This window comes from Agelaius tricolor, unplaced genomic scaffold, assembly GCF_023055355.1.
Source record: "Agelaius tricolor isolate 1412-34295 unplaced genomic scaffold, bAgeTri1.0.p SCAF_26, whole genome shotgun sequence".
Classification (NCBI taxonomy): domain Eukaryota; kingdom Metazoa; phylum Chordata; class Aves; order Passeriformes; family Icteridae; genus Agelaius; species Agelaius tricolor.
In genome coordinates this window covers 3,339,022-3,352,965 of record NW_027269286.1, presented here as the reverse complement: position 1 = coordinate 3,352,965, position 13,944 = coordinate 3,339,022, and the positions used below count along the sequence as shown (strand labels likewise).

Genomic DNA, 13,944 nt, shown 5'->3' with positions numbered 1-13,944 from the left:
GTGTTCTAAAAAAGTTCATTGTGCATTTTCCAGCCTCGGTTTTGTGATACAGAAAACATGCCCACTCAGATTTTTTTCATGGAAATTATTTAATGAATAACTAGATATTAATAACAACTTGGACACCAGCACACCTAACTTCACTCATCACAGGTAAATTCAGGTTTTCAGTCACTCTGTTTCAATACCATTTGCAGCTCTGACACCCAGTCTGGCTCATCTTCCTCAAAGTCCCTAAAAATAGATTTCAAAAAAAATGTTATTTTGAAAACCAAAACACAACTTTACAAATCTTTAATTGCTTTTTTCCCCAAAAGAAATTACATTGTAATTAGGATAAATTATGTTAAAAATATCAGCACAAGAGACTTACTTCCTGCCCTACTGTGATTAAAGAACCTAAATGGTTCTTTATGATTCTCTATGGAATTTACAAAAGTAAGTTTCATCAAAAGAAAGACAAATTAATATATTAAGAGACTGCAAATGTGTTGATAATTGACAGCCTGCAGCTGAACTGCAGCAATACAGGCTTAGGTAGTCATCTCTAGGTGCCACAAAAATAAACAGTGACACAAATTGAGATTCTGAGAATCTGAGAACCACCCCCAAAACATACATCAAAAAATCACAGCATTTTTGTTCATACATTGTAAGATATCAAATGCTAATAAATTTCAATTTCATTATGTAAGAGAGGGATGAATTTAGATGCTGAGAAAAATACTATTTTTTTTCAGGGGAATGTTGTTATGGAAAAATCTCTTTGAGGAACCAAAGAAAACGTAAATGCACGGACATCACTTGGACTTACGTGTCATCTTCATCAGATCTAGGTTCAAGTCTCTCAGAATCTATGACAACAGCTTCATGTTCACCATCTACTTCATCAGACACTTTGCTTTCATCAGAAAGTGGACCTCTTAATATGTTTTCAGAAGCTTTGAAAATATAAAAATTAAAATATCATCAAAATATTTTAATTTTTAAAGTAAAACTATTAAGAATATAAATACAAAACAGTCTAATTCATCCCCAGTTTGTAGCGGATTCCAGGATAAGCTGTTATCTATTTCAGGTGGGAAGATAAACTAGTGAGGCAACTGAAGTGCAGAACAAACACTTGTGACTGTGGCTGTACACATCTGTAGACTGCAGCTGTCTTCAGCTGTGCCATCTGCCCATCCTGCCCATCAAACCAGGGCACCAGTGCCTCAGTGAGGGGGGATTTACCTGATGGGGCTACAGTGCATTTCCTGCACCTGCCTAACACACACACCACACAGCTCAGGGCAGGGGGCACATAGCAGGTGTCTGTGCTTTGTCACGACCTCATTCAGCTGTTGAGCTGCAAGTGGAAGTCCATCATGAAGAGCTGTAGTGGAGATGTACAATCACTCATGAATTCCAAACTTGGCTTTTTAAGTCCCCTTTTCATTTGGTAAACTTAAAAAACCCAAAAACTAGTCTGTTGTGATACGAACCCAAGTGAATGATCTGTATACATAGGAGCTATGTATGGGGAAAAAAGAAAAAAAAAGTCTTTATTAATAAAACTGTTTGCAAAAATGTTTGCCCAGAAAATAGGGATTTACCTGGTGTATAAATTGTGTATGTTTTAAATGCTAAGCTGACATCTGCATTGCTGAGCATGTCCATCAGGGTCTGAGGGGGTTCCTTGTTCCACTGCTTCCGTGGCCTATTTTCACTGTAGTTTATAACACCACCACCTGGGTATAAAATAATTCACAAACGCTATTTACAGAAAATTGCATTAGCAGTGTGGATTACATTCAAGGTCACATTCAAGAGAGAAATGAGAAACAGGAAGAAACAGAAAGAAAAGAGTCTAGATACCTCCATCTGTCACAGCACTGTTCTCTCAGAAAACAGTGAGGAAACAGTGGAACCTCCTTGTGGCCAGGGAGCCCACAGGAACTGGCTGAGGGGTGTGAGGAGGCAGTGTCTCAGCAAACTTATGTGGTGGCTCTGCAAATCTCAAAATGAAGCCTGAGGCTGCTTCTGTGCCTTTTAATAGCAGAACACTTAAATACATGCATTCCTCTGTCCACTCTCCTTGCCCAGTGCATAATTATCATATAACATTCCTACCACAGCTTGGGAATTTTCTCACTACTCATATCTTGATTATTTATTTCCACAACATTTATTCACGTTTACCTAGAACACATATCCACAATCACATTAAATAATCATAACAATTCCATCAGTGAGGGGCATTTTGAAATTGAAACCCTTCTCAGAAGAAACCTCATGGTAAGTATTTTAATCAAAAGAAAGAAAAGTCTCTGCCTCACATCTGAGGTACATCATTGATAGTTCTTGTCACTGGCCTTAACCTGTATGTTAAATCACAACAAAAGTAGAGCTGTAGATGTTTTATGCTCCCAATAGTATGCTGTACTTGAAAGACAGGTGGTTGCATTCTGCACCAAATTAATTCCTCACTGCTACCTCCACAAATGGTGTATTAAAAGGAGGACTGTAGGATAATTTCTTAGAGACTATTATAATTTTAAGGTTGCTATTGTTATCTGTCAGTTTCATCACTCTTTGCAATCTTCCTGTCACACAAAAACACATAGAAATTCTCTTCAGCACAGTGAACTTTTTGAGTGTTCATCAATGAAGTATTTTTAAATTATTTTAATGTAATTTTAAACAAGTCATGTAAAGTTTTGGCTTTTAAAATCTGTAAACAACCACTGACATTACTTGAATTAAAAGCACATTTAATTAAATCTTACTTTCAGTCTCTTCAGGTGTAAAACTGGAAGAAAGCAAGGATGCATTTTCCAGGACATCCAGCACAGTATTGGATATCCTCTTTTTCCATTGCCTTCTGTGGGCGTGTGACAGATCAGTACTTCCTGGGAGGACAGCAGAAGCTGATATTGTAATGGTAACAAAAAAAACCCCATGATAACCAGCATCTAACTTGATTCCATGTCCAGACTGCCCTGTCCAGGGAAAGTAGTACTAAGAATCACTTAACTAGCAGCAATGTTTGATTCTGTGGGTGCAAATCTCAACTTTAAAGCATTCCCCATACATTTACTCTATTCTAAATGTTTTCAAACAACCATTTTTTATTACTTTGACAAGAGAATTTTAATTTTTTTTAATCTCAGATGAGCAGTATGAATCAATGTACTTGCAGATGTTACTGATGGTGGCATGGTTTTCTTGTCTTGAGTAACCTGAGACTAATTTGAGCCATCTATTTAAATGGCTATATCACTGACATGTAGATACCATACACAGAAGGAAGTGCATCCGCCTTAAAACTGCCAAACTTACCTTCTTGATAAGATTTCCTTTGTTCCCTTGTGTCTTCACTCAAACCCTCAGCATTTTTCCTTTCTAAGGGGCTATGCTTGCTGCTTTCATCTTTCCTTTGCTTTAAAAGAGTAAAGTCTTCATTAATTATTATCCTTGTCATCGAGAAAGACAAAGCAGTCATATTAATGTGGCATTAATTATTTCAGTTTTGCTATAAAATACCTTGCCTAAAGACTGGAAGATTTGAAAACTAAACCAGTAACATTTTGAAGCCAACTGCAATTGCACTCTACCTGTTATTGCACTGTATTTCACACTGTGTGCCATGACAGACAACTTCAGTTTCTGAAGCTAAGCAAACATAGTTATTTAATATAATATAATTTCTCTTTGGGATTTTTTCACATTTAAGAACACAAACAATATAAATTATTTACATTCCCAGGGAAAACAGGATGCACCCAAATACTAAACTTCTCAGATTTACAAGTCTAAGAAAAGAAAATAAAATAAGCCCCAGGGCAACACACTTTTTAAAAATATACTGAATATGGCTGAGTCAGGCTATGGCAATGTACCTATAGAGGACATCTTGGCTGCCTGTGACTTAATTCTCCTCTCCTGAAATCTCATATGGGCCCTAAAAACTGGTGAGAACTATGTCCAGACTAGACTGTTTCCACAGCAGCCAGTTCTAAATGTGTCCCAAAAGCAAAGAAAATGGATCTTTTGCAGTATAAAAAAAAAAAAATGGAAAGACAAGGGAAGTTCTTTTGGGTTGGGTTTTGTTTTGACAGGGTTATAAAAAGATCCACTTTGGAACTAAACTAAACATGGAAAGAATCAAAAAGCCTGGTGGGAAACACACAGGAAAACTGCAATTTGAACACTAATAGGCTGATTTATGGTTTGGCATAGGAATAATTTTCATTAGAAACTTTTCTATAATACAGAATATTCTAAATTACTAAAATACAAATGTTATATTTATATTTGAATACTTACTCTATTTTCTGTCTTATTGTTTGAGCTTCTCCTAGCCATGACACTACCTGACAGATTAACAAACAGATCCAAGAGTTAACAACTCTAGCAAACATTTGTAGTAAGGTGGTATTCCAGAGGAATGACAGCAATTCCACTGAACCAAGCAATGACAATTATGTGACAGCTTCTTCACACTTCTGACAGCACAGCTCATTCTCAACAGTCCTGCTACTATTCTGTTCCAAATGGGCACTAATTGTGGTGTAGCTAAATTTATGTAGAAGAAAAAAGTCCAACATTCTCTCTCTAAAAATTAAATAATGAACATAACATGCTTCACCATATTCTGGGAAAGAAAGAACTGTTGTATTTAAAATAAATGCCACTGTTAAAAGCTTTGCTGATTCTAAAACTTTATTTTTATTTCTAGCAAAGAAAAGTTTATTTCTAGCACAAGTCTTAAGACTTACAATACATATATTGCAGCTTTGCACTCCACTTATGTTGGAATATAATTTACACCCTTCAAGCATTTTTCCATGTAAGTTCAATAATATTCGATTTTGAAATAATTAAAAGTAGATTTGGACATATAATGCTAATGTTTCATAGCTGTATTTAAGATCTTATACTTCGTACTCATTTTGTCATTCCTTACATCAAAAAAATGTTACTGACTTACCCTTCTGTCTTGCTGCATTGCCCTTAGGTTTCTTGGTTTCCTTTACTATCTGCTCAAACTCATTTGCAATCTGAAATGTGTATGAAGAGATGCAAGCAATGTATCATTTTAAACTTCTTAAAATTATTGCATATACTATTTGTTAAAAATAGACTCACTATACAAGTGCACTGTTCCAGCTAACAATATCTATTTTTATCAGCATCAGGCCAACATCCAACTTTAATTTTCAGAAGAGACACTTTTAAAAACTCAGGTTTTCTGGTAAGTCTACAACTGTATGTATTTTAGAGTAGGACTTACACAACACTATGTTTTATAGTTATACACTAACAAACTAGAAATGAAAAAGATTTATTATCTAAAATGTAGATAGTATTGCTGAAATCTAGAGACAAAGAATACACCGTACCTCAGAAGGCAAACAATTTTTCACAAGTTTGGTTAGGCAGCCTCTTGCAAGAATAGTACTGGCTGATGGACGATTCTGGGGATTTCTCTTGAACATCTGTTTTATTAAATAATGAAGCTCATAGGAATACTGAGATGGAAGTGGATCATAGGACCCTTTGCATATCTTGAGGATGAGATGTTTCCAGCTGTTGGCTTGAAACTGCATTTTAAATAAATTAATATTAGAGTACAGTGTTTAAGCATAAGGTAAAAAGTAGCTGTCATAATTTAAGATAACTTCTACAACTGAAAAGCAGATAGGAATTAGTCCTATAAATTTATGATTGTTTGAATTTTATTTGTATAGAAATCAAATTAATCAATTCATATACTTGAGATCAGACACGAACTGCAAGTGTGAAACAGTAAGGTCAAAAATATGAAGACTTTGATTAAAAAAAATTCGTCAAAAGTAGCCTGTAAAAGCACAAACATCCTCTTGCAAATCTCATGTCTGAGAACTTCTAGCTGCCATGCAGGAAGTTTCCTTGGATTACACCTCTCTGGCTTGGCTGCAGGGTGCCAAGCACCCATGGTGTGTCATCTTTTGTATGACCTCTCATAGATTATGCAAGAACATACATGACCATCACATCAAACCAGACACACAACTTTTCAACACTGCTAATAAGGGAAGAATACTGCCCTCCTTGGAACCCCAGCTCTGAGCTCTGCCTCAATAGCTGATACTGCCAAAGACTTGCCACAGATCTACTTAGGCTAACACAACCCTATGCACAGGCTCCCTTATCACTCAGTCACATCAGTGTAAGTTTCCACACTCTTGCACAGCCAGCACCTGCAGCTGTGGAGAACTGCATACACAGGTTTTTTTTGCTGATACACAGATGTGAACAATGCTCTCAGGCATATGTGTCGTTCTTGGGCCTGTCCTCTGCAGGGTCAGGGGCTTTGATGATCCTTGTGGGTCCTTTCCAACTCAGAATATTCTGTGGTTCTCTGATTTCAAGATACAGTATTAGCTCAATGAAAGGAAACTGCTGCTTATAAAAAACTGAGACAAAATGACCCTCAATTAGGATCTCATTTTGCTGCAAAACAAACATATCCTGATAAGGGGTCTTATTTTACCTATGAGTCTGTATTGAGAAGCCAGAGGATGTTAACCGATAAGAAACACAGCAACAACACTGTAAAAGACAGTGTCCCAGAAATGACAGAAAGACTGAATTATTGATCAAGGTCCCCACTGTTCCAAGAGGAGAAAGGTGCTTGGACAGTGATTTGTTTGATTTGAAGAACAGGCAAAGGTGTATCACTGATGCAAGCAATACAAAATGCCTACTGCTTACTACATTTTGCTGTACTTGCACACAATATATTTTTAGTAGCAAAGATTTTGAGTGTCTTTGTCACTGTGTCCTGGGATTATCTTGATCCTGTAAAATGCAATGCTCCTGCAACTGCAGGTATCTGGAACCAGCCTGGCAGCTGCTGGATTATATGTCCAAATCACCCCACTCATATTGAGGAAAATTAACCAAATTAAAAAAACCAATTGTTTTCTAACAAATTTGAAAATAGAGTCTTCTACAGAATGGTCCAGTAGGTCCCAAGAACTGCTGAAACAGCAGCATATAGTGGAGGAGGCATAGGAAGGGTGGAGCAATACTTCCCTCTTTTGGAAGCAGCAGCAAGCACTTCAGTCAACTCTATTGTACAGCTAACTGCTAATTAAGTTTCAAGGAATTCCAAAACTTTTTCTCATGGCAATAAAGCTGTACTTACCGGGTGTTTTAGAGTGCACAGCTCATACAGAATACACCCCAGAGACCATATATCACTGTAGATATAGGGAAAGATGAAAAATTTTCAGCCAGAAACTGCAATCCAGTATCTTGTTTAAAAGCATGAGATTTAATCTGTGTACATAACTGAGCTAAATAAGCTAAAAATAAATGTAAGTAACCATAAAGACAATATAATTATGCGTTTAACCTCTCCCGTGGAAATGTTCTTCCTTATTTTATCCTAACCTGATGTAAAAGAAGATGACTGCCATACAGTGGTAGTTGGCTTTTTATTCCTAGGATGTCTTTCAAGTAATTTGTTCCAACAATATTTATCCTTTTGCACTTGAAAGCCTTTGTATTCTATGGCCCTTAACATCAAATGGCAGCCACATAATCCTAATTCTGAGAGCTGGAATACTGGCCCTGCCAAAATGAATTCTCTTACTGAGAAAAAACTCCATTATTTTCTACCAAAAGTGAGTACTGCCATTTGCACAAGAAGCAACTGAAGCCTTTCTTGCAAGAAGAAACAACTCAAACTGTAGAAGGTTTCTTACCTCCCCTGGGAAATCAATCACAGTTCTTGCATAAGGACCAGAATAACTGGGCTCTCTAAGTAATCCATTCTGTGCCATTATCCTTACATTATCAAGACTGGCATGAAGAGGTTAAAAATCATCCATCAGCCATCATCCAAACAACCATCCCCCAAAAAATAAGATCAGCAAAAAGATACCAACACATACTTATGTTTGTGGATATGTACACACTTAAAACATACACACAAGTATGTATGTATTTACTCTCCCAAATAAACAGAGGTCTGCACACTGACTTTCAGACTTCTAGGACTAAAGATACTGTGCTCTCAGCTACCTAAGAAAAGAGGAATTTATGCACTATAATCTTAAAAAAATTGTAAATACCTCTTTGTAAATTTCCTTCGTCTCAGTATCTTCTCTGAAACAAATATGGATAAGACATATAGCCAGATTGAGATAGCAAGAAAAAAACCCCATCCATTATTTATGACCACTGAAAAAAACAGTACCTTTTGTTGTTGTATGGCAGACTTTCCCATATTTCTGGAGGTACATAATAGGGAGTTCCCACATAGGTGCAAGCATATGACATTGGACTATGAAACGACAAAGAGGAAATGCCAGGTGAGAAGTAATGATTTATGAACTCTGTACTGTTTGTCAATGGTAAAATAAAGCTTGACACCACTGAGATCAGTTGGGATGTCCACATACTGTGCAAGAAGGCGTGCAGATCCAAAATCTCCCAACTTGACTTTTCCACTTTGAGTGAGGAAGACATTCTGCATTTCAAGAGCAAAGATTAACATACTTAAATATTCTTCTATGAATCATCTCTGCAGTTTGGATATACAGAAAATACAGCAATACCCACTTCTGATATTTTGTCTCCGTATTTCTTTTCACTTGCTTCTCCTAATACTTCTACCAAAACAGAAAGGTTTTGTGGGCCTAAGGCCTCAGCATCAGTAGCAGAGGAAGAACTGAACTTAGAATTGTCTTAATCTCTATGCTATACTCAAACCAAGGGTCCACTTTCTTCTGAATTTCCCTCTTTCTGACAAGGAAGAGCAAAAAAGAAAAAATTGTGAGGCAAGATATTTTCAAACTGCATAATCCATACACTTTTTTATAGTTTTGTAATTCTTTTAAGTTATATGCAGTGTCACAAGCAATTGGTGCTATCAGCAGTGTGGATATGAAGAATACAGCTATACTGAGATGATGTTTACATCCACAGTATTACACCACCCCATGCACTCAACAATTTCATTTATATTATATACTTAGGCCTAAATAAAAACCACAGAACTTAGCAGTCATGGGAAATTACAAAAGAGAGGGTTTAACTTTTGCATGCAGGAGAGTTTATTAATGGCAACAAAACTTGCTCTGTTCACCTTGGATTTTATATCCCTGTGCAGCACACGTTTATCATGGATGTGCTTCACAGCCAGGCACATCTGCACAAACCAGTGAAGGATCTGAAAAAGAGTAGCTAAGAGTTATAACACCTCAGTGCTCAATATAATGAATACTTTACTAATAGATTTAAAAACATTAAGAAAGGAAAAGCATAATCAGAACATTTGGGTGTAAAAAGTAACCCCAGCATAACAGCCTCCAACCAGCATGAAAGACTGAGTTCTTTAAAACAGATTATATTTTAACATTGCAGAAGGAATGTTTACTACCTGTGTCCAAAAAGCTCTAATAATACATAGCAATAATGAAGCTGGGAATCACTACCTGGAGCTTTAGCTCATGGTCATTTTAAAACAAGTTAACTAAAGTTACAGAGTAAATTGGCAAATAGATAAAAACCCCAAAGCACCAAATAACAAACAAAACCAAAACTCACATGGAAATAATGTACAGTTTCTAAAAGAAAATGTGCTCCTTTCCAAGTACAAAAGAAAACTCTTAAAGGTCATAGAAAATATAAATGTTCAATTAGTTGAGGTTTCTGGTCCTTTCATTTTGATGAAGGTGATGCTCCTAACTGTAGCAGGAAGTAGCTTCTATTCACTACAATGCCCCTTTGAACCTTCTCCTAAGTAATTTTATAGCTGCTCAGGTAAAAGGAGTTAGCACATACTGAATGGTTTAAACTAAATGGTTTAATTGCTACATAAAAAGCAGGCATTTATTCTCCTGGTTAGCTTTATTTATCTTACCAGAGTTGTTTGTTCACTTCCCGTTGGCAGTGCTCTTACTATGCTTTAAATTCTACCTGAACCGTTGTGTAAAATTCCTACTTAATTGCATACAAACCTGACTGGTTTTCACACAATGTGAACAATTTTCAGGTACATGTAACAATTTCTTTTTTTATTCATTTCAGTCCAATTCTTGTCCTATCTGCTGGAAACTATAAAAGAATTAATTCCCCAATTCTATCTGTAAGTGACTTTGTTTCATCAAGATGTTAGCATATTTCTAATTTGGTTTATGCAGCATCCTACTGTTTACGTGGAAAAGGATTCCCAGCCTCCTTGGTTCAAAACAATGTCTTTTCTTACCGTGTCTTCAGGGAACAAATTTCCTCCTTGGTGTTTAATCTTTTGCATTAGATCTCCATCATCACAATATTCCATCACTATATACAGATGTCCATCAGCTAAATTTTTGGTAATTTAAGAATAATTAGTATTTTCATTAGCAGGATATGTATTGATTATTTACTACATGTAATACTTTTTACTGGAAAGCTCTAACTGCATGCTATGTGTTATGTTACAATAAATATGTATTTTGTTTATAATACACACTATAAACAAAAAAAAAAGAAAGTAATCTCAATCCCTGAGGAGTATGCAACTTCAAACAAATGAAGGAATTTAAATTTTTTATACTTACCTTCAAATGATTCTTTAAAGGCAACAATATTTGGATGTTTCATTTTAGCCAAAAGAACAGCTTCCTTCCTAGAATTCTCTACACCAGATGAAGACTGAAAATATAAACATACTTACTATAAATTTCACATTAACAAATGTTCAAGTATACACATAAAGTGCCTCACTTTCCAAAGAAAAATATTTTAAAGAATTGATATTCAGTTATTTCAAGTCATTTAGAAAGTTTAAAAGCTCCATCTTTTTAATCTATGGTTTATTACTAGCTGAAGACTTCTTCGGGTTTTTTGGGCATGTGGTATTTTGTTGGTTTTTTTAAGTTGGAGAGAATCTTTTCCTATTTCAATTAATGACCTCTTCTATTTTAAAAGAGCAGAACTATATAACAAAGCAGCACACACTGACTTCGAAACAGCTGATAGTCTGCATGAACTCAATACAAGGCCAAGTGCCCAGGTCTTGCTGAGCTTTGGCCTCAGAAAGCCAGTGCCTCCCATTTTGTGACTTTTAGCTTAGCTGAGTGCAGAGAATGTAACCCAAAGAGCTGATTACCAGCAGTAATATGACACTCATTTCCTCATTAGATATTGAAGATGAAATTTGCATTTTAGTGAAATCAAGCGAGCCAAGGGCATCAGTGGGAACAGGGAACATTCTAAGCACCTTCATACCTGCTATACTTCCAAAAATTCCAGTATCTAATAATGTACTTCACTTAGTACCAACAACATCAGCTCAAGATGTAGTTATACAGTAACCATACCACATACCTGTCTAATACACAAAACTCTCAGAAAAACTGTTCAGTGTTTCAAAAACACACCCAGAATTAGGATTTTTAAATTTTATCTTTTTTAAGTGGTGGGTGAAGCCATGTTTGTGTCACACTTACCATTGGAAGCCTTATTTCCTTCATTACATACTTTTGGTCACTGATTCTATGATGAACTAGGAGAGCTCTGCCAAAGGATCCTTCTCCTAGTACTTTCAACACGTTGTATCCTTCCATTTTTTATAAACTCAGTTCCAACACTTTTCTTCATTCACAGGATTATCTTCTAAACTTTGTCAGTACCTTAACACTTTTTAAATTTTTCTCTTAATATAACCTGCATGGAAAAAGACCCAAACAAAATACCAAGAAGGGGTGATAAATGTGGTTACCTAACTGTCCAGCATTACCATGACACAACTTCCCTGCACAGTTACCTTGATTTTACTGAAGATGAGGCCTCCAGAAAGTCAAATTTGAAATATTATAGTGCTATTTCTGCATTTTTTAATTTAAAATGCTCAATCTCTTCAAAAAATGTCAGTTATAGACTTACAACTTTGCATCTCCTTTTTGTTACCTGCACTCCTGCAGGTGGTTTCATAACACTAAAGAAAACTCACAGGCATATTATTAGAAACAAGCTTAAATCTTCCAGTGACAATTCTCACCTAAAACAGCATAAGCAAGATCAAACTGGTAAAAGTTACTGTACAAAGACTTCAAGAACTGGCAGATAAAGAATAAAATATTTTAGTTGCAAGGAACCTACAATGGTCATCTAGTGCAACTGCCTGACCGCTCCAGGGGTGAGCAAAAGTTGAACTAGCGTGACAGTGGCATCATGACAATGTTTCTTGAACACTAAGAGGTTTAGGGCATTGACCACCTCTCTAACAATTCTGTTCCAATGTTCAACAACCCTCTCAGTAAATAGACGCTTCCTAAAGTCTAGTGTAAACCTTCCCTTGTGCACTTTTGAAATGTTCCCAGTTGTCCTGTTGCTATGTTTAGACTATATCAGGGGATCACAGAATCAATGAGGTTGGAAAAGACCTCTGAAATCATTAAGTCCAGCCCATGAACCAACACCATATCAACTAGACCACGGCACTGAGTGCTACATCCAGTTAAACACCTCCAGGGATGGTGACTCTACCCCATACCCGAGCAGCCCATGCCAATGTCTAATCACCTTCTTCTGGGAAGAGAATCTTCCCGATATCCAACCTGCAAGTCCCATGGCAGTGTGAGGCTATGTCCTCTCCTCCAATACTGAGCTTAATCCCAGCCTTCCTGAGAGCGCACACAGATGCTGAAATTCGCACATTATCCCCTTTCCAGCCACAAACACAGCTCCTGCAGGATGTCTCATGCAGCAGGGGGTTGCTATCCTTTTTTCAAAACCTTGGTGATTTCAAGTCATCCTCTGTGCACTGCGTGCACACACGGTGCTCTAAGGGGTTGATGAGCTCTCTGCTTCCTCCGGCTCCTTTATGCTGAAGAGGAGCAGCCCAAGCCCGCCCCAAGCCCCTCAAGGCCCGCTGGGGACTCACCTCAGCGGGCCGGGCCGAGACCTGCGGGAAGGCCCCGGCTCTCTGCCGTCGCTCGGCCCGGGATGCCCGCGCCCGCCTGGGGGGGGGGGACGGGCTGGGCAAGGAGGAGGGCGGTGCTGGCTCCGAGGCTGGGGAAGGAGGAGGGCGGTGCTGGCTCCGAGGCCGGGGAAGGAGGAGGGCGGTGCTGGCTCCAAGGCTGGGGAAGGAGGGCGGCGCTGGCTCCGAGGCCGGGCGGCAACGCTGCCCCCGCCCGGCCGTCATGGGGCCCCTGGCGCTGCTGCTCCGCTGAAGGGGTGCAGACACGGGAAATACGGCAGTGTTCTGCTTTGACAGCTCACTCTCAAGAACAGACTAAATAGCTTTAACCTTTAAATAAAGAACAAATGTTGTACTGCACTAAATAGTTATTTAGCTGATTTGCACTAGGTTCTGTATTATTGCACAGAATGGCGTGTTTGTATCCTCATGGGAGTCCCCGCTTGTAGCACACGGCCTTTCCCTCCCCTCAAAGGGCCCCGGTGGTGCTGGTTTGTCCCAGGTTTACTCCTCCTTGGCCCCTGCTCACTGGTATCCCCATGGGCTGTGGTCCCCTTGCTTCACTCGCCATTCCTCCAGCTTTAAAAGTCTCCCACCATGAGGGATCTGGGCTCTTCTTTTTCCACCTAGGGGGCCACTTGGAAATAAATTTAGGACTTTACCCCCACGTGGAGAAGACCACTTCTTGTCTTTTGCTTTTTGTCCTGTGTAAGATTATGTGGGCTGGGGTCCATAGCCCGCCAGGCACTAATTCGTATAAACACAACTGAAGTGAGTTTAATGAGCATAGTACAGATTAATACAAATCAACATAAAAATTGTTACATAGTAAGGTAGTGTATCAGATCTCATCTAGGATTACTTGATAATTGAACTAAACAGGGCAGGAGACTTCCTCTCCTTTAAATGCTTTTATTAAAAGTGATCAGCTCAAGATTGGGAAGCCCGACGGGTCTGCAGTCTCTGTCGTCCCTCCCACGGTTGACTCGGAGAAGATACGG

General features: G+C 38.1%; 1 protein-coding gene across 5 annotated transcripts; it reads right to left on the bottom strand.

The window, feature by feature from the left end:
* Positions 1-70: 70 nt before the first annotated feature.
* On the bottom strand, positions 71-13,130 carry NEK3 (NIMA related kinase 3). 5 transcript variants are annotated; one of them, XM_071448375.1, is made up of 16 exons: positions 12,908-13,120; positions 11,472-11,688; positions 10,581-10,674; positions 10,244-10,341; positions 9,122-9,205; positions 8,436-8,503; positions 8,231-8,317; positions 7,175-7,229; positions 5,385-5,585; positions 4,973-5,042; positions 4,309-4,355; positions 3,322-3,421; positions 2,769-2,909; positions 1,596-1,730; positions 815-941; positions 71-234 (listed from the first exon to the last, which is right to left on the bottom strand). In XM_071448375.1, exons 2-16 carry the CDS (start codon positions 11,586-11,588, stop codon positions 168-170), a joined length of 1,491 nt encoding a protein of 496 aa, XP_071304476.1. In that variant the 5' UTR covers positions 11,589-11,688; positions 12,908-13,120; the 3' UTR covers positions 71-167. The 5 variants fall into 5 exon arrangements, with proteins under 5 accessions (XP_071304476.1, XP_071304477.1, XP_071304478.1 ...); XM_071448376.1 differs by having other exon boundaries at positions 2,769-2,891; positions 12,908-13,117; XM_071448377.1 differs by lacking the exon at positions 8,231-8,317.
* Positions 13,131-13,944: the final 814 nt, after the last annotated feature.

Excerpts from the sequence above, each read along its gene's own strand:
- NEK3 (XM_071448375.1), bottom strand. The coding sequence starts at position 11,588 with ATGGAAGGATACAACGTGTTGAAAGTACTAGGAGAAGGATCCTTTGGC. Across the intron at positions 7,230-8,230 it reads CTGCCATACAACAACAAAAG|TGATATATGGTCTCTGGGGT; the intron begins GTACTGTTTTTT and ends CTATATCTACAG. Across the intron at positions 4,356-4,972 it reads CAATGCAGCAAGACAGAAGG|GTAGTGTCATGGCTAGGAGA; the intron begins GTAAGTCAGTAA and ends TTAATCTGTCAG.